The sequence below is a fragment of the Leguminivora glycinivorella genome, chromosome 1 (genome assembly GCF_023078275.1).
Source record: "Leguminivora glycinivorella isolate SPB_JAAS2020 chromosome 1, LegGlyc_1.1, whole genome shotgun sequence".
Lineage (NCBI taxonomy): Eukaryota > Metazoa > Arthropoda > Insecta > Lepidoptera > Tortricidae > Leguminivora > Leguminivora glycinivorella.
In genome coordinates this window covers 27,667,721-27,693,618 of record NC_062971.1, presented here as the reverse complement: position 1 = coordinate 27,693,618, position 25,898 = coordinate 27,667,721, and the positions used below count along the sequence as shown (strand labels likewise).

Here is a 25,898-nt window from a genome sequence, read left to right as displayed (position 1 = left end):
AGGCCGAAGCACCTGGTGTGTGCAAGCGGTAGCCAGATTATTTAGTTTATACTGGACGAGGCCGAAGCACCTGGTGTGTGCAAGCGGTAGCCAGATTATTTAGCTTATACTGGACGAGGCCAAAGCACCTGATGTGTGCAAGCGGTAGCCAGATCATTTAGCTTGTACTGGATGATGCCGAAGCATGCGCAAAACGGTAGCCAGTCATTTCATCATAACCCAGGACTGAGGCCACAGCACTGGTTGTGTAAGTGGTAGCCTGACATTCATATCACACATCATATTACTAGTAAATTTAAAGAACGAAGATAAAACACTTTTACGTAGTCATGAAGTAGTGACGATTATAAAATGATATTTGAAATGATAATATTTTATATGAGATGCGAAATGCAAAGACTTATAATGTTAAAGCTTTAGGATATTGATATCATGGTTTCTCAAAATATTTCCTATTAATAAACTATTCTTATTTTTACAATAATATTTCACAAAAAAAAAGTTAATTCACCCATCTATAAAGATCTAGAACTAGAATCTATTTTGTATAAAGGGCTAAACTGTTTGAGAATACTCTGAGGTTCTGAGAATCGTAGATATTACCTGGTGGACGGTGCAATATTTTAGTTGATGTATTATTTATTACCTGAAACTAATCAAAATTTAGCAGTTGATTCAGATGAGCTGTAGCCTGTTATAGAATTAAAATGTATTTATTTACTTACAATTATGATTTTGTTTACACTAGTGCTCTTTCTTCACACTTGCATAGCGTTTGATAAAACTTGCTATTTATTAAAGAAAAAAAGTGTACAAGCTACGTAGATTCTAATGAACAAACGGGTCTTAAGGTCAATCTATGTTGTGTTTATGCTACGAATGGCTGTACTAGGTACGGTTCTAACTCGTGACAACCTCGTTGAAACAAGTGGAATCTGTTTTAGTTATAGGTAAAGCGTAAAGATTTCATTCCCATTATAGTCATTAAAATTAGGAACAACATCTTATAGACTGATTCCGTATGTTGTAATATTCTAATTTTCAATAATAATATCTGGTAATCTACACAATTTTACATCCTACTAGGATCACTGAATCGGAATGAAGACAGGCTATGATACTTGAGCTATGGCAGATATTAACGTCCCATGTCTGTAATTATTCACTATGGATGTAAATACACACAGCTTGTTCTGTATAAATAATACTTTAGCACGTTGGAAGACGTCAAGAAAGATTCCGATTTTAATATGCTTATTGCACATGTGAAAACCATTTATGGAGCGGTAATCCCCATCGGCATCGCGGCACATTTGACGTACAGCGATCGTACTGTATCATGATATTTATTCAAAACTGTAGACAGACGCCTATCCGTTAGACTACTTCTCTTATAGTATTTTTTTTTTGTAGTCGAGGTGACAGCAAAATGTAAATTGGATGTACATTGGATTTCCGTAAGTCCTCCCGTCATCAGCACACCGCACCCTCGTTGAGCTCTGGCAGCCTTACTTACCGGCAGGAACACAACACTATGAGTAGGGTCTAGTGCTATTTGGCTGCGGTCTTCTGTAAGGCGGAGGTACTACCCCAGTTGGGCTCTGCTCTAGATTCGAGCGAGACGATATCCGCTGTGCTGTGCCCTACCACACAAAGCGGAATATCATTCGCTATGCCCTACCTCCTCGAATTTTTTGGATGGATTTTTCCACACTCGATTTTGGCGCCCCCTTACCATGTGGCGCCTAGAGCGGCCGCTCCACTCGCTCTACCCTTAATCCAGCCCTGGTAATAATTATAGAAGAAACATTGTTTTTGGCACAAAATTATGTAGGAATATAACGTCCGGAAATGAACAGTTGCGACTAGAATTTATTTTAAAGTTATAATAGGTTTATATTATATGCACAATGAGGAATTCCATTGAGTGATTAATTTAATATTATGCAATAACCTACTTAAAGATTTGGATATGTAAATCTGATGTTATATATGCAATATAAATATCTGTGGTTGTAAAACAAGATGTAGACTATAAGAAATTTAAAATAAGTTAGCTGTTACCATGGCGCGCGTAAGAAACTATGAGATTCATTTAGCAAGAAATTGTGTATCGTCAAAATGATTTCATATTCAATTTAATGTTGTTCCATTGTTTCAATGTTTGTTATTAAATGTAGTTCCAACTCTATCTAGCAAGAAAGAAAAAGTGAAATAGTCGTGTATTAATGATCCGCTAAATTAGATGGAATACTGAGCTCTTTCTCGTTTTAGAATAAATTTACCTAATATGTCTCAAATAAGTTTATAAGATATGTCTGCGGATTCAGTGCAGCTCAGCAAAAGAAGGTCGTTATACTTCTATCGCGCAGGTATAATACGCTATAGGCTACGAAATGTCCATCGAATGAGGGCATTCTAGCAAAGCAGGATGGCCGAGAGGGCCAGAGGTATGTACAGTTGAGTGGCACTGGATGTACAGATATATATATATATACATATATATATACAAATATTTTTTTTTCTCTTTCTATTCACTGTATTGTCGTTTATTTATTTATTTTAACTTTATTGCACAAATTATCAATAAAAAGTACAAATGGCGGACTTAACGCCTTAATGCATTCTTTACCAGTCAACCATTGGGCAAAACAGAGATAGTTTGGTGCACAAGATTATAAAGCCAGTATGAGATTGTGATGATTAAATACAAATCGATACCTACTATTATAAAATAAACATACACAAATACAATAAATAAACCTACATATATATTAGTAAAATACACATATACATAAATAAATAAATGTACCTAGTGCGAGACATCAAGTAGACTTCAATTTCGAATGCTTACGCAACTCGCTTTTAAAAGAGAGCTTGCCTGATAGGCAGAGGGAGGGTATTCCATAGACGAATTGCCTGACAGCTAAACGAGTTGGACAATTAGGTAGTGGTTCGTCGCTATCTACTAACATCATCCTGATTGAATTATTATGACACCTGACAAAATGGCTTGATTTGTGAATAACTGATACTAGACTGATTGTGGAACATTTTAATTCAGCTGGGTTCGAGTGATCTGAACTAGTTTTTTAAATATCAGTATGGTTCAAGGGTACGTTCATTCCAAGTTTTTGGGTAGATTACTTACAAGCTAATTTTAAAACCAATTTTTAAAGCTTGTTTGATTCCTCTTATCTATGTTTTGTGCCTGGGACAGGCACTGGGTCAGGATGGTCGACTGTTAAGAATCTCGTAACTTCACAAATTATTTTTATAATATTTGTAAGACAATGTTAAATATCTCATAATTTTACCCAAACATTGATATAATTTTTGTATGTTGGCAACCCCAAGGGCGTTGTCTGGCAGTTCGCGCGCGAAGGCGAGCTGTCAGTTAGTTTTTTCGTCGTAAAGAAGTGAACTTTGTTTTCTGTGACGATTCGTAAAATAATAATAAATAGCACGAAGGACCCCTTTTGGAATCTTAATTACTATAAACTGAAATAGATATAGTAGTGTTACTACTTAAAAAAAAACAAATCAAAAAATATTTAATAAAATAATTTGATTTGTTCCCTACATATTAATTACTATGTTGGTAAAAATATACATACTTAAATAGATAAACACATACTTATATACATAGAAAACATCCATTTCGTCTATGTATAGATAAGAATTAGACATTCTCTTCTTGTTTGGCGGGCACATCATGGTAAATAGTAACTTTTGAAGCTACTGTTGATGCTGACTATATTATTTTTTTTTTATTTTTTTTTCTTAGCCTATTGGAGTGTCCCACTGCTGGGCAAATGCCTCTCCCCTGGCTCTCCATAATTCCCGATTCTTCGTTACTTCCGGCCAGTTATTTAGGAAGTCGTCAAGGTCGTCCCGCCATCTTTGCCTGGGCCTGCCCGCCCACTATATTATTTATTCTACTAAATATATTATTTATTCGTGACCATAAATATGCAATGTAATGGTCCACTGATTTTACTGTCTGTCTGCTAATATGGAAATAATTGAGTATAATCATTTTGGTAGTAAGTAGCTATATTGAATTCAAATCCAAATGAAATGAAATGAAATGAAATATATTTATTAATAACAATTGTTACATGTCGATGGAATGGTGTATAAGTAAAATAAGTTATTATATTATAATATTAATTACAACATTAATTAATAAATTACAATTTATCAACCATTGGTAGACTAAAAAAATCGTCATACGAGTAGAATGACTCTTGCGTTAGCCACTTCTTATGTGTAGTATTGCCACTTCTTATGTTCATATGTGTAGTATGTTGTTTATCACGAACAAATCCAATCATTTATTCGTGATAAACAACATACTACACATATAAAACAATACAAGCACATTCAAAAGTTAAAAGAAAAAATAATAATTAAAAAACAAAGAAAAAAAAACACATTGATATAATTGTTTACCACGAAATGGTCCCGCCTCAGCGTAATGTTAACCACAGGGTCAGCGCTGATCTTCCGGCGAGACCATTTGTGTGCCACGGACGCATAAACGTGCAATACGGCCTTAACAACACAGCCTGAACGCGTCCATTTGTCGTTGATGACAATCGGCAATTCACAGTGGTTCTTCTTTTACTTATTTAATATTGTATTTGAATCAAAATGTAGCTAAATATTGTTGGGTTACGGGCATGAATATTTAATTAACACGCTGATTACAAACGTTTTTAACAGGACTTAAACGCAGCATTCTCTTTATACATTTATAATGCCCATTGTTTGAACTTAATGGATTTAATTTGAGCTGAAGTCATACCACTAAATAAATAATAAATGAATGATGATGATGAATGATGAGTCGTACCACTAAATAAATAGTCAAAGGATGTTGAGGGAAACGCTTGGAATTTTGTAACTTGTTTGTTACTGGTTAAAAGGTAAATATAGCTATAGGTATATCAAACTTATATAGGTATATCTTTCTCTACCCCACCAAATACTTACTTGGTATGTTAGGTTTCAACTCCCTATAGATTAGACGTATTTCTAACTTGTTGTCCTTTACTTGTCAGATTTTAAGAGGAGATTCAGATTGCTCTGACCTGGTTAATTGGCAGGGTGCAAAGCGGGTGGAGGGGGTAGCTAAAACGATCACAGCGCTCACTACGGCCAAAATTGACATCTTAGTCGCTGACTTGCGCTGTCAAATCCATATTGCAGTAAACATTTTCATGTCGTTTTTGAGATAAATTTAATACGGGCCCAGTAAAATTTGTTATGGCGAATTGTAATAACTCCAAGAAAAGTAGCGACAAAATTCTAGCTATTTCCAAGACCGTGGTGGAAACGAAACCACCGTTTAAGTGAATAGTTGCCGTAAGAAGAAAAGTGTCGTCCAATCTCTGAAGTTTTACTTAAAGTGCGTAATCATTTGATACAAGTATTGAACTGAATTTACGGTGAATTTATAGTGCAAATTTTATTGGAGGTAGAAAAGCCGACGTGGAAGCCAATCCTAGTTATGTTCGAAAATCATTTTATTTGTTTCCTCATCTGTGCTCCTGTTTACAAATCGCAACGGATTGACGAAAATGCGTAAATATCGAGGTTTCAATGGGAAGAAGGAGCACGAGAACAATAGAAGCAGAAGCAGTACATCCACTGAAAGCTTATCACATTTTAAATAAAATTCCTGAGAACTTATTTCATCGCAATCATGATTGTATTTGATGTGATATCTGGTAAACCTCCAATATTTTCAAGTAAATGAAACAAGTTTTTGTAATGTATAATATTATAATTAAACGTTATTATAGCTAGTTTGTTTTTATTTTACAATAAACTCTGTACCCTGCAATGATATTTATAATACCTATTGTTAGCCTATGAAAATGACAGGATAGCAGTGAACTGATCAACTATTTCAAAAGCCAAGGATTTATTTATACTTTATTGCACATAGGTATAAATGGTGGAATAATGTCTTCAATCTGTAGAAAATGCCCAGCTAGCACCAATTTATTGCCTTTATTCATCGTTTCAGGTTGGAAAATGATTTCGTGAGCGATGGCACGAAACCCCGGTTTAGTCACCAGTTTGTTAATTTCTCACTGAAAACAACGATTTTAATGTTATTGGCGATAATGTTGTATCCACCATCGTCCAAAATTGTCTAATGTAGTAAAATAGCACAAGATTTCATTAATTTTTTCACAATGTTTACTTACTTCTCGCTTGACAGCGGTTACAATTAGGGCTTCCAAAATTACGGATATGTCAATTACGTAATTGATTAATTACGGAATTTTCATTTTTTATTACGTAATTACGTAATTCCGTAATCGACCATGTATTTAAAATAAAACGACAATTTCAATCAAATTATAACCTAACGACATATTTATTGATGTATATGTATAGATAATAATAGGATTTCATTAAGAGGCACAAATATGAGTATGGAGTAGTACTCGATACTGGTCTTCTGCCTTCTGCCTTCAGAACTATCTTTGGCCGAATTTTATTTGCCAACCAATATTTCGCCGACATTTCATTTTGACAACTAACAATTAGCAACTTTTTGTATAACAACTTTTCAATTGGTAGAATTATTGTAAAGCAGATTATTATAACGCCTCTAAACTTTTGGGAGACTTATCAATCTTATCATTTGTCGAATCTTTCACTTGGTCAAACAACTCTTCGGCGAATAACTTCTCTTTGATGCAAAAGTTCCTTTTTCATACATTAGCCAGCGTTCCCACTTAAGCGTCGCGTGTCTCGGGGCGCGCAACGGACGTCCGCGTGGCGGCGGCGTGGCGCGCGCCGCGCCGCTTGGCGGCGCGTCTTACGTCCTTCCTATACAAAATGTACTGAGGAGACGTTTTTTGAATTACACTCAGGTGGCGTGGCGCGGACGTCCGTTGCGCGCCCCGAGACACGCGACGCTCTGATGTGGCCGGTCCCTTAGGCTAGTTCGAAATAAGTAAAAGGAACATTACACATACATACGGTCTACATATTTTTGTTGGAAATAAAAAATAAAAATACCTAAAATTTTGTAACAGGTAAGTACCTATAGCAACACCCGTGTGGTGACGGGTTAAGAATTTCACCACCCCCTTTCTTCCCGTGGGTGTCGTAGAAGTCGACTGTGGGATATGGGTTAAATTGTGGCGTAGGCGAGAGGCTGGCAACCTGTCACTGCAATGTCACAATTTAGATTTCTTTCAACTCCTTTTTGCCAAGAGTGGCACTGAAACTTAGTAGTTCATGTGCTCTGCCTACCCCTTTATGGGATACAGGCGTGATTATATGTATATGTAAGTATAGCAACAGAAATCTCATATGGGACAGAGCCCAGTTAGGTGCGACGACGAGCGAAGTGAGGAAGCGTGTTAGGTTTACCGTGAGCTAACCGAAACCAACTTTTAGAACCGTAGTACTATATTAATAAGAGAATATAAGTATTTAATACTTACATGGCAATTGAAATTAATTTTACCGAGGAGTACTAATTCTCAATAAAGTTAATCATTCATGACGCTAAATAAGAACACCGTACACATTTTAAACTGCATAAACTCTTGATGTTTATTCTATTTATGTGTTACCAGCTATAAACACCTAAATGCGTTCATATAAAAAGTAAAATTTTGTATGATTTAGAGCTAAAATATCACACATATCTGATCCGATTACTATATTGTTCATAATTCCGTAATTACGTAATTGATTCTTTCAATTACGTTATTCTAAAAAGTTCAATAGCTATCCGGAATTACGTTATTGCGTAATTACGTAATTACGGAATGGAAGCCCTAGTTACAATATTGTCACTGTCACGTGGCGTTGTCGTCGCGCACGGTCCCAATAGAACGTGTAGCCTATTCGTTCCCGATAACTACTTACGTAGCCGCAACCATCGTCTTCTTGCGCAGAACGTGGCCCGAACTGTGACGCACCAACACTCTCCTTTATTTTATTCACGGGCTCTTTTAAATCAATTTTTAAACGTTGCACCAGAATGCGATTTGTTTAATGATAGATTTAGACAACTTCGCTCCTATTTTATACGTTTCTGTGAGCTATCTTTTTAATAATGCTTGTTTTATTTGTGTGTGTGCTTATACTTTTTGCTTATTTTAACATAATATTTCAATTTTACAGCGCATTGGCCTATAAGTATAAGCTGTAATGCTGTGAAATTTTTCTTGGAATAAATAAATCAAAAGGAGGAGAGCCAGCTTGAAGGTCCCATTTTCTGTTTTAAATTCGTTTATATCCAAACATATGTAGGTATCGCAGCGTCGAGATGATTATGAAATAATTAAACCTGATTTAATTTGCTACAAGTTTTCATTCAGTGAAGTTTTGCGATATTTTTATGAAGTGTAGGTAAATATCCGCTCCAGAGCTAGGATAGGTAGTTAATCTCATTCATTATACTCTGGAGTCTCTGGCCATTGTCACATGCAGCTGCAGTCGTGCTGCTAGGAATTGAATAGCACCGTCTAAATTATAATTTATTACTTGCTTCATCATTTCTTCAAATTCATCATCATCACTTAATCATAGGACGTTCATCACCGTAAGAATATGTTTTACGTCAATATTATCCTAGGCTATGGAATAGTTTACAGTGCATTTAAATAATGTATTTATTTATGCCAAGAAATACTAACTGCTTCTAAGATGTGAGATGTCGTCACGATATGCTGATATGATAACTGACTGACAATTAGAGCCAAAAGTTCTTCAACAAAAACCACATTTCTGACCTACGTCGTTGCAGCACATTTCTCATCTCATCCTGTGTGTCGATCTAACAAATATTTTAATATTAAATTTCGAGTCTAAGGTAGAACTTTGAAATCTGGCTAGAGGATATGTAATGTTTAATGTAACGTGAAGCGTCACAGGCCGCAATGGGCCCTGAGTATTAGGATTCTGTAGCTCTGTGCAATCTCGCAAGATAATTGTTATTGATCTCTGACCAGTAACTCAAATCACAGTCATGTTGCACAATCGCATACATCAAACAGAATTATTAAACATAAGACGGTTTGTCTTCATCGATCATATTATGTTCTAGCGACCCGTCCGGCTTCGTGCACCTTGCATTAGGGTAATTACGAAAGTCGCATAAAAATCACCATTATTTCTATCATATCAAGTTCCCCTTTCGGAATTACCAGAGCATTTCTGTCATTCGGGATTAGCCTAATGTACTTTATTATATAAACTTTTCTCTATGTATTAAAAGAAAGCGCATAAAAATCCACCGCATCGTTTTGAAGAGGGAAGATAGGGACAGACAGACAGACAAACAGCGAAAAGTGACACTGAGCTATATCACGCGACTGTCCTTCGCCCGCAGGTCTTCGACCTCTATTTTAGAAAAAAACCCTAATCTTACCTAATTATGGATTTACGGTTTTGTTGCGATTGTTTACTGCTTCACCATAATATCACATAGCAAATAATTGTGGAAAAAAATGGGCATGTTTGATTTATTTAAGTATTAAATTAACCCCTTATTGCTCAAAAGAAAACCCTTACAGTACAAAAGCCATACTTAATGCTATATTAAGGTATTCTCTACCTGTCAACTTTAGGCAAAGCAGAGATTTTAAGCGGTGCAACTAATAACAACTACAATAAAACATATAGGTACTTTGAAACATACATATGATGATGATGATGAATGACTTATAATACTTTCTTTACACTCGCTGATTCCAGCAATGTACTATTTCCTTTATAACTTTGCTTATGATTAATATTTTTAGTTAATATTTCTATTAATTTCATTTGTTTAACTTTAATGAATACTCTGTAATGTTGACATGTAAAAGTGCCCCCGTGGCCTATTTGCTGAATAAATGATTTTGTATTTTTTGTATTTTGTATTTTTCCCAAAGATTTAAAACTTATTAGAGATGGGCCGAATATTCGGTAAATATTCGGTATTCAGCATATTCGGCAACTTTGCCAATGTTTGTATTCGGCCGAATAGTTCGGTTACATTACCGAATATTAACCGAATAAACACAGTGTTAAATAACGTATGTTTTTTCGTAATTCATCGGATAATGCCACCATGTTTCAGCATTCCAAGGAAATAGAGCTAAATATATGCTTAACAATATCTATTTAACACTTTGTATTTTATAACAAAAATACAGGTCAAGAAAAATCAAAATTTTAAGTATCCATCTATTGATAAGAACAGTAGTAGGAGTAGGCGTAGTAACACTAGTAACATTGTTGTTGTTGTTGTATGTCCTAAGGCACCCCATAGGTGCATAGGGCCTCCACAAGATCCTTCCACGCCTTTCTATCTTGAGCCACCGCCTTGGCCTCGTTCCAGCTCAGTCCATATTCCCTCAGCTCGTTCTCAACGCTCCGCCTCCAGGTGTGTACGGGGCGTTTGCGGGCCCTCTTTCCTCCTTGAGGCCGCCACTCAAACGCGATACTGGCGCTGTTGGTAGCTCCTCTTCGAAGGGTATGACCGATCCATCTCCATTTCCGCTGAGCCACTTCCTGGGCGATCGGAGGTTGTCGGCACATACTCCACAGATTCTCATTCCTTATAGTTTTCGGCCAGAAGATACGGAGGATCGACCGGAGGGACTTATTGACAAACACTTGAAGTTTGTGCGTCAGCCCCTTTGTCACTCTCCATGTCTCACAGCCGAAGAGAAGCACGGTCTTGACAATAGATTCGAAGAGGGAGATTTTCACGCGGCGCGACTAGTAACATTATGTATTCATTAAGTACCATTCGTTTATAGTATTTTATGCAACTGGTGGTTAAAAGAGGTCAAAAAAGGTGAGTGGCGTGGGTAACAATTTGAGGCGAAGCCGAAAATTGTTAATAAAGACGCCACGAGCATTTTTTGACTCAGTTAAACACCGTTGCATACAATACTTTTTCTACGACCAAGCACTTATTTTGAAAGAAAATTATAAATTCAACAAATACCTACTTTCAGTCATCTTAGTTATCTAGGTGGACCGCCTACCATTTTGAATATGCAGTTTGGCCGGCAACAGACCAGTCTTAATTTTCATAATCTTAAAAAAAATTGTATGCAAACTGACACTGACAGATCTGTCAGTGTCAGTTTGATTGAAGATTATGAATTTTTAAGATTTTTAAGGTTGTCTGTTGCCGGCCTTTTGAGTGCAAACATGAAAATAAAACTGTCTATGGTATGGTTCTTTGAAGCCTGGCCACTAAGACGAATCGAGCCGAGTTGAATCGAGTTCTCATACATTTGAATGCGATTCGACGCGGCGCCAATGAATGCAGCAGAAAACGAAGGAAGTCTCGACTCTGCGAATTGGTTTGTTAAGTTGGTAACAATGTATTTACTGAACTGTAACAGCTATATCGTGCTACTGCTACTAAATGTTTTCAGGGTATAGACTAGATAGACTTGTCCTGACATCTTTTATGTAGGGTTTTAAAGTTCTATGCACGACCTTGTAACTCACGAATAACAGTACGGGAGTAGAAAAAATGTTTTAAATTGTAACATCAGCTTTAAAAATATAGCGCACCAAATATTCGGCCGAACATTCGGTTCGGTAAGATCCGAACCGAATGTTCGGCCGAATATTCGTATTCGGCATAGTCCATATTCGGCCCATCTCTACAACTTATAATTTTGTCGGTTAAAAATGAAATGACATCTTTAACTGCGCCAGTAAGGCACGACGTCTTTAATTATGCCTCCGGTACCTGTCCCGACTACATTGAAGTACGCCTCGACAGTGGTCTCGGCAAGCCATCTAAGCCATTGATGGGCTTCGTCATTAGATAAAGGGCCCGCCAAGCCAATCTGATCAGGTGCTAAATCTAACCGAAATTTATGACATATTGTCTATGCTGTAATTGAATAATTTAGGTATTGTTTGGGCACGTAAATCCAATCTGGAATTAGTACCATTAATCAGATAAAATAGGTTAACAATGTGGTTACTGGTCATTATACATTTCTGACTCATTTATACATCATTATACATCTAGCTGCCTTCATTAATGAAGTTAGCAAAACTAGTTTTAAAGGGTAAAGGGATAAAGTTTTGCTTATGGATTACCCACAAGAATTTTAGAGAAAATACTTATTGGAAACTTATTTGATGAAAATGTGCGAAATTTTCTCTGAATTCAATACGAATAATTTTCCATGAAAAGCTGTGGAAGAGTTTAACGATTAAGCCATTAAACCGATTTGTGAGATTATTATGCCCACCGCTTGCTGCTGCTTAATTTCACTCATTGACATGAAAAGAGGGGTGTTAGAGTGAGGGTAGTTATCAGTAGATAAACGGCTCTGTTTAACCCCTTGTGAAAAAACTTAACGGTGAAGAAATCGTCTCTCTGATGGTCGAAATGCTGAAAATTGGTAAGAGTCAAGGCTTTTTGGCTACTCAGAACACTCAGGTCATTGTGAGCCAGTCAGTTTGATTATGATTAGGAAAGTTTGTTTGAGATATCGGTGAAACTCTCGGGCTTACTCGGAGACCAAGGGCCCATTTCTCGAAGCTACAGTTACAATTTACAAGTGGTTGTCAAAATATGACAAGTTGGAAAGAGACATCCGCTTGTAACTTGTAACTTTTAAGTTACAAGTTGTAACGTAAATACGTTACGTAACCTAGGTTACATATATATTAAGAAGTTTTATTGATTCATAGCTAACTTACATTCCAATATAAACGTAATTAATTCATAAGAAACACTTACCTGCTTATACTAGATACGAATAATTAAAAGCGATACATTCAAATCGTAATATTTAAGTTATAATTGCATCCTGATCCTGACCTATGCATTGCGCACTTTACCTTGCGCGACATTCCTTCGTTGTAAAACCGGCCGGTGGCGCTCCCCGCCCCGCGCCTTACTCCACCGCTCCCGCGCGGCTTCACAGCTCGGGCAGACAGATTGAGACATCGGCGCCGGCGCACGTTCGCTTTTCTCAAAGCTCGCGACTATACATGTAGCCGGCGTGATTTTAAATTTATTTAATTCCTAATACGTCTTAGTGCTCGTTTAGTACCAAGTAACGTTTGTATTTAGTGTTTAAATCCCCAATTGGGGAGCCATATTACGGCTGGAAGTATAGCCCAGGCCGGGTTACGACGGTTCCGGAACCTCTACACAAGTTCCGGCAGATCCGGAGCGGAGCGGCTGACGTCCCTCGGCGCGTTCCGTCTTCAGCCCGCAACGACACCAGCAGCTTCAGGGGAGTACTTGCGTGGTGGACCTGACCTCGGAGCAAAATCAGTATCGGCCTTACGAACCCACACCTAACGACCTTTGTTCGTGTGCTCACGCGGAGTTACGGCGAGAATAAACCAGTTCTTTATTTAACTCGTTTGTTTTATTCTATCTCGCCGTCAACCGTAGCAAAGTTAACAGTTTTAAGAAAAGGGCCCCAGAAACAAGTCATCACAGGTGCACATCTGAGAGGCACGACCGTTTTTAAACTCAATTAAATGCGGTATCACATAAAAAAATTAAAATTGTTATTAAAAATGAGTTGCATCATATAGAAAAAAAATGTCAAAGTTAGGAAATAAGTATTGTGAATTCAATACATTGTCGTTTTTCCACGTGTTCAATATTTACAATGTAAAAAGTATCTTATTTTGTTTTACGAGAATTGTGATTTACGAGAAAATTTCTCTCGCCTCAATTTTTTTTATTTAATTGCAAGTTACATAGATACTAAAAGCGAGAGTTTTAGTATCTAACTTGCGTGAAACGTGGTAACCTCCTTATTTTCATCTGACCTATTTTATCTACTTGGCCTGCAACCTTTCTTTTCCCAGCCTCTTTAAGTCCTGCCAGCCATGGAATTAATTTGTCTTTTCTGTTGCATTTGACAGGCCCTATCTCAGCACGTGTGGCACCGGGTGGATGTGTCCGAGAACGGCAAGCTTATGACCGCCTACAGCACGATACAGTTCGTAGTACAGCGGCATCACTTCGTCAACGAACGGATAAAGGTGAGACAGTAAACTATTCCTTACTCGTATTAAACTGATTTACGAAACATAGCAAAATAATGAAGTACTAAGTTTTAAGTCGTGCCGTTCACGAGGACGCACCAATTTGTAAAATCTAATTCTTAATAATTATATGACGAGCCTTGTATTGCATTCATTTACAATCTCAGTTTAGGCTATTTATAATATAAAAACAGTTACAAAATAATACAATACACAATACCATATAAACACATAAAAAAACCTAAAAAAGCTGTATAAAGAGGAAGCGTCCAAGACTACAGCTTTCTGCATCTGATCCTTGAATCAAGAACCTGGAGAGTCTCTCAAGATGTTAGTCGAGACTTTTTGTTATGAGACCGTTCGGTTATATTTATTCTTATTCTTAAAATGATTTAATGAGGAGGCACACTGACATTCCATCCCAAATCATCATCGCTCTCACGTGTCAAATTCATTATCTGTGCAACGGACTAAATAGCACAGTATAATAAAGAGTACTATCGTACAGTATGGCCACTCCCGCTCCCCGCTGAAAGTCTCGGTTACCTCACAGTTACCGCCTGTCAAAAACGCGAACAGTCGACCTGTCATATTTCACTCATACAAGCATAGTACGCGTTCACCTACACGAGCTTAGACTGTGTGCTAGGAACCTCTTTCATATATTTGATCGCCAGTGTCCGAGGTGTGATAATAGGGTGGCGCGGTGGCACCCATGCACCTTTGAGTGGGCCTCCTCATTAGATCTCGTTGTCATTAAGGCACCTTGTAAAAACGAATATTAAAATCGCGATATTTATGCGTTAAAAACGTCTTCACTGAACTAAAACCTAAGGTTCACAATGCAAAAATGAGACCTAAATAGGTCCACTAGGGTACGAATTAAATGTCAAACGATATGTGCCTGCTACATGACAAGTGACAACGTATACGTCAACGCGGCGAATATTCGTGATAGCATTCTCGCTGTCCAAAGGAAATAAAAGAAATGCCATATCGAATGATTGCCTCATCTCCTAGCGTTGAGCATACTTATATGTTGTGTGCGTATGTGTTGGGATTACAATGGTATACGGCCCAATGATTCGGTAAGTCTGACGCATAGGTACCGCTAAATTTTTATTCACTCTCGTTCGGGTGCATTCGCGCGGAAGGAAGCTTTGGGATGTTATTCTAGTCGCTGTCGCTACCAAACGAATAGTAGATGATTAAAACAACATCCAGACAAGTTAGACACCGAGGGTTCCGTGAAACCTAATATTAGGTATTTAATTTTTCTATGATTTATAGTTATACTTGTACCTAATCGTAATATTTCACGTCAAATTTCGCAGTTCTAGGTAAACGAGAATTGCCATTTTGAGTGTCCATCTGTCGACGTATATTTGTGTATATACTGTTTCAATTTTAATCTAATAACTCCACGTGTTACTAAAATAGACAGATTAACGGACAATAAAGTGATCCTTTAAGGGTTCCGTTTTTACCCATCAGGTACGGAATCCTACAAATGGGACCATGGTTCTCTAAACAAACGCATGAATAATGCATTATTCGTTTGACTTTCTTTGATTAAACACCTACCTGTATGAGTTATAGTTAATTAATAAGAGTCCAGAATCGTTTTAAATGTTCTTAAAAATATAAGTAGGTAGGTAAGGTACTTACCTAAAAGCCCCGAAGACCTGGCATGGGATTAATGTAATAAAACTGTTTCCATTAGGGACGGGTCTAAAAAGTAGTTTTATAAACTCTTTTGAATACGACCAAGAGAACATCTTTTAAGCATTATGCGTTTAGTCTTTATTCCTCTAAAAAAATTCTAGCTCCCAAAAAATAAGAACTAATCATTCGAAACAGAATTTTCTTTGTAAGCAATATAATTGTTGTTGAATCGTGTAGGTCTAGGTAAAAGACTGAATGATTGTATTTGTTTAAGATGGCGAGTATTCAACCGTCCTAGCCTATGTATTCAATTCACGCGATCGAAACGCTGTCTGGCTCTGCCCTGCCAATACAGCTACAGCTCAAGCGCGGATCCAGCTTCGTGCCCAGGGGGTGGTCACGCGGTAAAGGCCCGGGGCCCCAGGGGGGGGTCACGTGGTCTATTTGTATGGCCAACCTAGGCTCCAGGGGGGGTCATGACCCCCATGCCCCCCCCCCTGGATCCGCGCATGCTACAGCTACAGCTACAGGGAGACCTAGCTACTTACGAAGCGTAAGCGATTCTGAAGTCGGGTAGGTGTCCAGGCTCCGTAGACGAATGGCATTTCTGCGACGCGAAACGCCACCGTAACGCCGCAGAAAGGAAGTCTGGCTCTGTCGCGTAAATAAGCAAGAGCGATAGAGATAGATATTTACGAAAGAGATATAATCGTGAGCGTTTGTGCATTCGGGTACGCACACTGGTTTATTTCATCACTGTCACTCAACTGAAACGCGAGCATAAACTAGTGGCTGTGCGTGTCGGGGATGGAGGACGTTTATTGTTGTGAATGGTTATTTTTTGAAAGTTAAACAAAAAAAAACGAAAAATTAATTTAAAATACCATATTGATTTAAAAACATGCAATATTCATTTAAAATGCCATTTTCCTTATAGCGTTATTCATAAACGCTTTTCAAGTCTGAATTAACTAATAGGTCTATTGAGATTAGAAATATAAGGAGCGAAAGCTTTAAGTATCAGAAGTGCACATATAACAGAAAAGATAGGTGGCGCTGCAATCGCAGGTGCATAAGGGTTTGACAATCTCTTTCAAATCTTGATGAGACCTTTTTTATTTTTTTCTACTAATTTTTCTTGAATTATTTTATTTTTTTAATGTCCAAAAATATTATTTTGTTTTGTTACAACTTTACGAAATTTCATTCGCAAGACTTACAACATTACCGAAGAATCCTAAGATGGGGCAAACAATGTAAAAGGGCTTAATTTAACATTTGTATGAATAAAACAATAAATAAACACAAATAAAATACACAAAAACAAAATTAATGTATAAAAAAAACAAAAAGCAAAAAGATCGCTGTCAGAATCGAACCCGAGAACATCTGCGTACGAAGCCAGCGCACTACCACGGGACTACGTCTTGACTTGCTCAGTCTGACGAAATCAGCCTAGAGAAAAGAACGTCTAATGTCATCTCACATCGCTGATCATTGAGCGAGACATGCGCTCCAAGCGGAGAGATTTGTAACTGCAATTACAAGGCCTCAGCCGGTCATTTTTGCGACTGTTCTACTTCGACAGACTTTCCTCCTTATCTCTAGCTCCCTGAATAGGTCGTTTGTGTTCTTCTGTCATATTGACTTAAGAGAGAATTGTATGAAATATACTGTAGTTAAGACCGTAAGTTTTTGTGAACAAGGGTTAGTGATGTCTAGATATAAATATAAATATTACAAAAGTATGGTAGTGCGTTAAATAAGTGATTTGTTTGTTCTATTAAGCGCATTTTAAATTAGGTTTCGAATTAACTGCATTAATAGTTTTGAAAACATTATTAAAGTATGAAAAGCACTACAATTTTCCAACAAACCTAAAGGGAAGAACTAAATAGTCGGAATGTAATTAACAGTCCACTTTATCTCTAACAGTACAACGGGATAAGGATGCTCCGGCTAGGTTTTATATTTCTAAAATTCGCTTTGTCCGGTGTCCATGCATACCTTATTTTTTTCCTGGAAAAATAAAGCTATACGTGATATTAAGTAAAAATGTATAGTCTGCTTTAAAAAGCTATTACTCATTCACAAAGTTGATTGAACGAGATTTTTTCACAAGAGTTTGAGTCGAAAACCGATACCCGTTTTCCGGTGAGCATTATAATCCTTATAAAGTCATAATTATCAAATTATACAATGGTATATCATGACAATGCTAATTTAGTCGAAAAAAAAATACATCTTGGCAGGCAGTTTAGAGTCAGAATGTCATTTCAAAAGGGAAATCATCCCTCAAGTGAGGAAGGGGTTCAATAAGGTGGATGGCAGTTTGTTTGTACAAGCCAGGGATCGATGAACTTTATTTAATGCTTTAGAACCTAACCGTAAACAATTTATACGGTGGCTCAACTTCTTAAATATTATAGGAATGTTTCATAATCCGTGTCAAAAATGATTTTTGTTCTGTTAAGACACAATTGTCACTGACATATATCCGATCCTTAGTCAATATTTCGTAGTCTAAAGTTCGAATTGGGCACGGGCATGTTGTCAGTTAATATAATTATAATATTTTACAACGCAGGTCCGGTGTACTGCCATCATATACTCCATATATTTGAAGAGCATCGAGAAGAGTGCAGAAGAAGAACGAATACGGACGACTACGACCAGTGGCCCCGAGGTGCGGCAAGCTAAGATCTACTCCGTGCATCGGCAGCCTAAACCTAGTAAGTAGACTTTTATATATTGGAGGCATCTGTATCATTACCATGAGTTTACGCAGTCGATACTCGCTAGCGTCTGCGTAAAAGATTTCTATGGAGAATAGTACAGCGCCGTCGGCGGTCACTCGTGGAACTAAAAATCGGCAGTATGAGTTCAACGCTAGCGATTACTTTTCGATAGGTATTTTACTTAGCTCGCTAGCGACTACGTTTGTAACGGCTGCCTATAGAAATCGGTACCATGACTCACATTTTTGACATACGCTATCGAGCAATACGTTATCGACTGTAGTAATCTATTTCACTGGCATTTTGGAGCGTGAAATCTTATTAGAACTCGCGTTAAAGTATATTTTCTTATCATTATTTATGGAAATAATGTCAAAAAGGCATTATTTGGGATATGCTAGCGAAGATTGCCTAGGTATATGACGTAAACAAAAAAATAAGCCGAATATGAGAAGCTAAGGTCACTTGACTCGCAGAGGTCATCATTGTGCCTGTTAATACAAAGGCAAAGGGTACTTAAAATATAATAGAATAGAATAGAATAAACATATAGAATACTTTGTTAGCCACTTGAAACTAAAATATTTCATCATAATAAACTAGGGCGACTGTAGTACCTATAGTTTAAAGTAATTATATACATAATTGAAATGCCTATTTAAAGTAGATATGTACTTACTTTTGCATAAAGTCGACTAGTAGTCGAAACTGTGAAATACTGGTACGCATTTTAGTTCACGATAAGAAACACAAGATCACAGAACAGCAGTAAGCAGCCGGAGGACGCATCGGATACTTCAGCACTCAAACACTCACTCAAAATAAACTTAAGTTGAGAACTGTTGAACATTGATTGACATTATTTTATTAATTTAATGTAAGTAGTTTTTAAAAAACAATATTGTTCATTGTACCATTATAAGCTTACTTCAATAAATAATATTTTTACTTGATTGGCAAACTAACCAATACTAATACAAGAACCCGCTAACACTTAACATAATAATACTGTTTCATGACGTTTTAAATTAGCAGGGTTATGTTTACATTTTTTAAATATCGTCCTATTCCGTTGTTTCAGTGTAGTGAAAAAGAGATAGGGTTCTAATGTGAAGTTAGGCGCGCCACTCCAAGGCCAATCCCTATCGAAACGTTAACTACACGATGGATCGAGCTTACGTTAGCGAGTATAGTAAGCGAGTGATTGACTCATGGTACCAGTTGTATAGAAATCTATTCGAACCGCGTTTAGACGCTAGCGAGCGTAGTAACGTAATGTATGTTTTCGATAGCAACTCATGGTAATGCTACTGAAGCGCCCTTCACACTCACGCGCGTATCGCGCCGCGATGCTGCGAACGCGAGTGTGGATTCTTTCTGCGTATCTAATTAACACTCGCTTTTGCGGCATCGCGCCGCGGTACGCGCGTGAGTGTTGAGTGCGCTTTACGCTATTTATTTATTGACTAGATAGTCCCAAATGAACTTGCTTGGCATAGCTTGTGTTTTTTTCAGTAGTTTTTTTTTGTTTTAAAATCAAAGAAAACTAAAGAAAAGCAACTGTTCCTTAAGGTTTCCGGTTTAGAATGATTGAAATTTTATTGATGGTAATTTTTGTTCCATAGTAGTAGGACATTGAACTCCAACAAGATAAATAATGCCTAATGATACAAGATCGAGCTTTGTGCTCGTTAAATGGAATCAAAATACATTTTCCCCTATTCCCGGTATTCCTATACATCGATCAATCAAACAATGGAACAAATTATCTTACAGACAAATATTCTGTACTAAAACACAATTCAACAGTGAATGTTCCATTCTTGAAGAACTTGTATAAATAACAACCAAAATGGTAACCGAATTTAAGTTAAGCCATAGTATTTGGCCGCAGATGTATGTTAGTTGCGTTTATTTATGCGTTATTTCTAAAATAGGTATGTTTATTATGTATATTACATATGATATTATGTTTTCGGTTCAGAAAACGTGGTTATTAAGTCAAGCTTAGGTATATTTCGTAGTAACATGGACACAAGGTATTATAACACCACCTCTGTGACAAACAAGCATACGGCATGCATGTTAAGCGGTCACCGTAGACGAGTAAAAAGTATATTTATGTTTTATGTAATGTAATTACAACAACTTGAATACTTATTAGGGAGTCACTTTAACACATGCACTGTCCCTCTTTGACATGTATACCTTACGGCTTTGACATGAAATAGTACATTACGATACAAGTGCGATAAAGAGGAAGTTCGAAACGAGTGGCGATAAATTAAAACACGACTGAACGGATTATTTTAAATCAAACGAGTTACGAATTTTCTTTTCGCACGTGTATCGTATGATATTTTTCAGTAGGTACAGATGGCCCTCCGAAGTTTCCATCTGTCAAGAATGAACCACTTCTCGCACTTGTGTGTAAAAAAGCGCCATCTGTACTCAAAAACAATTTTCTACTAGGCGCAGTTTTACCATGGCCCAGCCAAAGCCCCTCGGGAAATTCTTCTTGACAACGGGCAATGGGCATGCAACATGTGAGGCATGTGAGGCCATTAGATCCCTGTCATTTTGAATTGAGAACACCGCTTCGATGAGAATATGCCGCTGGGAGTCAAATATCGAGTATACTGTGACATCTATGACAGGGCTAAAGTGCTCTACACTGTCGTTGATCCATTATTTCCATACATGTGCGATACCTTCAGTATCTACACACAAATATGCGTGTCTTGTGAAGCTTGTCTTATATTGAATTATTTATTGCGCAATTTGTATTGATCTGTACTTACGCACTTGTAGCATTGATTATCACTTTTGTAGTAAGCGTATCCACACAAAGCCAGTATGTGGCGTCATCACAGAGAGTATGTTTGAAAACAATAAAGTGACCAAATATACCTATAAAACAGTCCATTGTTAGGAATGGACGGATGTTTTATAGGTATAACATCAAATATTTGATTCTGAGTGTGTACCTACCTATCCTAATTTGACGTATCAAGATAAGTATTTCCATTCACTCACTTAGTTTTGTTTCACATCCTTAGACTCTGTTTGGAAAGAGTAATGGAGAAATGTCTTTATCAGTCTTTCCATACACGGCGAAACTGCCACGTTTGCCTTTACCGATGTTGTTACATGAAAGATAATACTTTGTGCTATATAACTGAAATAGTAGAGTTGTTTCCCGTGTTGTTGTCACTATTACACACTTACGATGTAATAAAGCTTATCTCTGAGTGGCTTGCGGCTCAGAATGCCATAAGATACAGATTCAATTACGATTTGGAGCAGATAGTGGGCGATATTCTGGTTTTATACTGTAAACGTTGCAAGTTTAAATATTTCTACACAAAGAGACTACGAAACTATACGCTGTTTCAATACGTCGATGCGGACTATCTAAATCCCTAAAAAACATATACCTACATGAGATTTTATACAGAAATACAAATTCGTGTAAGGCAAAATTATGATATTAGTTAATTCGGAATGAAAAAACGTGCGTGCATTTTTGTATGACTTGCATCAACTTCATTGCTAGCAACAATTACAAAACTATTTAATTAAATTTAAATTACCTTTGTCATAGTATGGTCATCGATGATAATCCATTATTTCAATTAAAATAGTATTCTAATATTTCATACCTACTAAAATCTTGGATTCGATAGAGTTATAATGTTAAAAATAAAAAAGTATCCTCCACCAAATGCCTTTTTAACAAATTAAATTTTCAGTTAGCCGGCAACCAACTTAAGCAATACGAACGGTTGAATACACCATTGGAAGTTTTTTCTTCTTTTTATTTAATTCAAAACTAATTACGCAGCCTAGCAATTTCACTAGAATAAACAACTACCGATATCGGTGACAAACCATTAACAAAAAATTTCGTTAGTTAAAAACTGCACACTCCGTAGATTTCGCCTATATATTCGGTTGTATCTAAAACGTGAAATTGTTTAGTATTTTTTCCGTCGAGCGTTTTCACTAGTGGCTGTTGAATTTGTATACCGGTCACGATTCGCGGGCTGTTTGTTCAGCGAGCGGGCGATATGCGCTTGAAATATCGTAGCGGTTAGGCGTGAAGCCTTTTGTGTGCTGGAAATTGCAAATTCATTTGTTTTGTCGGGATAATTCTCACGGAAGAGGTCTATCAACACCTTTGATGTGATGCAAGGGTTTACGTATTTTACGGAAGCTGTTTGCGCTTTAGCCGACTTGTTAAATAAAAAAAGGTGTAGGATATAAATCACAAACGATTTACTTGTTTATGTGATTTGTGAATTCTTAAAAAAAAAAAACAAATAAGATCGCTGCTCATTCAAAACGATATTTCTTAAATCTTTACCCAATGAAACTATTAGGAAAGTAGATTTATCAAACCAAACTAAATACTTTAAGTCGACGTCAGTGTCTAGCTGATAGAAATTTAATGTAATTGAATTTTAATTACGATTTGAGAGTCTGCTTGGTAATTCAGCACATATATTTCGTGTTTTTCTAGTCTACGGCGTATGGGACGCGTTTATGAACCCGTTTTATTCAAAGAGGTTTTTTTTTTCAGATGCTAGTCCAACCGTCATGTCCAGCTCAGCGGCCCGGATAGTCCCGTTGGTCACACTACTTCTTCCAACAGTGTTAAGATAAGCATCACAAGGAATCTAGGTAGACAATGTAATGACAATGAAATACAGTTTTCTACTAAATTCAAATTTATCCTACCTAAATCGTGTTCTGACTGACAAATCTCTATTTCCGCTGTTGTTAAGAATTAGTAGTTGTGCCAACCCGAATTTATGTATTTCATCAAATGAAATACACTGTCATTATTCTCTTCTAGTTTAAGTTTAGTTTCTAAGGTACATGTTGTTAAGTAGAAATCTGTTAAAATTAAATAATACAACCCATATAAGTTGCGCATTTTATATTTATACGCATGACCCTAAGTACTTTTTTGCTGCGTATTTCTGCGCATATTTTCAATAGTTTGTTAATTTAGAACAAACTCTAATATGTATGTACTTATCATATTACAACGTCATGGTTCATCGAAAACACTCATCATAACATAACTCATCAATCATCATATTTTTGGCACATTATTGAATTTCCATATACTCGCAAGTCTGCAACAGTGTCAATATTTTCAGTGGTTAATGCAATTCATTACTTACGTAATTATTTCAAATATCTAGGTACTGTGCGCTATGATTGATTTATCCCAAAATTACAACAATATATCACGAGTAAGCCGTGATCAGTGTACCTCGAAACTTTGCCTGTATTAACATACAAACATTGAGAAAGAATTGTATCAGTGAAAAGTCGTGGTGATTTATTAGTTGGAGTTAGTTCGAGGCCCGCTTGGGGCAAGTTGTGCTATAAACACCACCTGCGCCGCAACTCGGACTGCCTTTAGACCTGGGAGCCGATTTTTGAGTCTCACTGTCACTAAAATACCGGTTGAAAATGGTGAATTGCCTATTATTTTCAGTGACAATTTTCTGAATTCGAACGCAGTGAGACTCAAAAATCGGCCCCCTGTTCGTAGGAAAATTCAACGACATCATGCTCTGAACTGAATCGAAACGTCAAAAGTGTCAAAATATTTTTCCCCTCACTAGCTCGGAAACACGTGTTTTGTTCTTTAATACCAGCGGGTAAAAACGCATTTTATCCACTAGTGGGTAAAGTAATTTGACCTTGAATAAAGTCAAATTAACTGCTTTAAAATTGATAAAAGTAGGTGAATCTAGTAACAAAGATGACTTACCACCTGTGGAACTACTGGAAGCAGTGATAAGCGCATTTTTTGCGTTGTAGTTTCCTCGCTATAGTGAGGGGAAAAGTTTTGTGTTACACTCGGGTGCAAATGTGTTTTACTTCTCGTGTGTTAAAAAACTCGCAAGTTCAGGATTCTATTCTCGAACCACTCGCTTCGCTCGTGGTTCAACTATAGAATCCTTTCACTTGCTCGTTTTTCAATTCCACACTCGGTGTTAAAATACAACTTTGCCCCCTTGTATAACAAATAACTATTAATTGCATTGCCTCTAGTCAAAAGTATAATCCTGGGGCTCTGTCGCGCCGCGCCAGTACGGAAGAGCGATAGAGAGAACTGCAATACGATACGGAGTGTAAGCGATTGTGACGTTGGGGTGGATACAGCGGTATTACAAGAGTGGGCGTATGCATGATAACCAGCACTTGCGCTGCAGTAACGAAACAAAGCGAACTCTATAATAAAAATATCGTTTTGTCGTTTTCTGTCTCTATCGCTATACATAGTGCGACAGAGATCGTTTCGTTTCGCTACGTAGCCAACGTGCTCCCACATTGTCTGTTATAATGTGTGAAAGCTAAAACATTATAAAATACACCTAACACGTTGTAATAACGTTTTATACAGCCAATGTGAGAGCACCATATTGTGGTTTAGCATAATTCTGTAACAAAGTCGACGTAGGTATTTGCCATCTAACTTAAACTTAAAGTACTTGACGAGGCGCTTTAGTGCTTGAATTTTTACTGACTTACTGTAATTTAAAGTATTTTGCCCTAAATAGCTTGAATATGAAAAGTATTTTATAACCTTATTTGAATTTTAAACTAGGTTATAGGATTTTACGATTAATTAACACGCAAATAAGAAATCATGACATAGTGTGAACTGGAAACGCGGAGTAACATGACAAAATAGAATAGTAGTAAGACACACAACGGGGTAATAGTAGACAGAGCCTCTATCACGAGATTCATGAGTGTTTGACGGCTGAAGGTAGGTTACTCACGTCATTTAAACTCATATTATTTCTTCTCTTTTAGCCTTAGAAAAACGTGGTTAAAATATTTAGGCTTCTTTTAAGTATTTATTATTGCTTTCCACGTCTGTTATGAAAACCCCAATTCCTGGTCCTATACCCTCTTTCTTCCCCAAAGAAATTGTAATATGTTGTAAAATTCCTTTCACACACGTAGGTATGTATCATCGCTAGTAACCGCTAAGTACCTTCTGCCATTTTACAGATTCTCACAGAATCTTTGCTAAAATGTTTTACAGCGCGGCGAACCCCTACAGTTCCGACGTTACGATATATTAAATTACCAAAAGCAATTTATAAGTCGGCTTAGAGCTCCCCTATTACCGAGGTATAATATACGGAAGCCAGCGAATCAGGCCACCAGTTGAAATAATATTTAAGAAAGTTAGCTGGTTCTTTAAGATCAATAGTGGACTGAGCTATCAAATATTTAAGGTTTAAGTTTTAAATTACATTTCCAGGAAACATTTTATACATAGTTTTAACCGCTGAGTATACCTATTAAATTACAAAAGGAGGTAAAATGGTGAACAGAAATTAAATTCACTGGATGCATTGTAGTTTCCTTTTTTTCAGTATCCAGGGTCAGGTGACATCATACCTTTTGGAATTCGTCATATTTAAATTTATATTA

The 25,898-nt window shown here is 37.0% G+C and overlaps 1 protein-coding gene across 1 annotated transcript in view; it reads left to right on the top strand.

Annotated features, from left to right (window-relative positions):
• LOC125225691 overlaps positions 1-23,346 on the top strand; it is a 112,381-nt gene extending 89,035 nt beyond the window's left edge. Inside the window, exons 5-7 of the mRNA XM_048129521.1 lie at positions 13,900-14,019; positions 18,275-18,419; positions 23,008-23,346. Coding sequence (XP_047985478.1) covers positions 13,900-14,019; positions 18,275-18,419; positions 23,008-23,090 — 348 coding nt within the window. The 3' untranslated portion in view covers positions 23,091-23,346. The remainder of the gene's footprint in view (positions 1-13,899; positions 14,020-18,274; positions 18,420-23,007) is intronic.
• Positions 23,347-25,898: the final 2,552 nt, after the last annotated feature.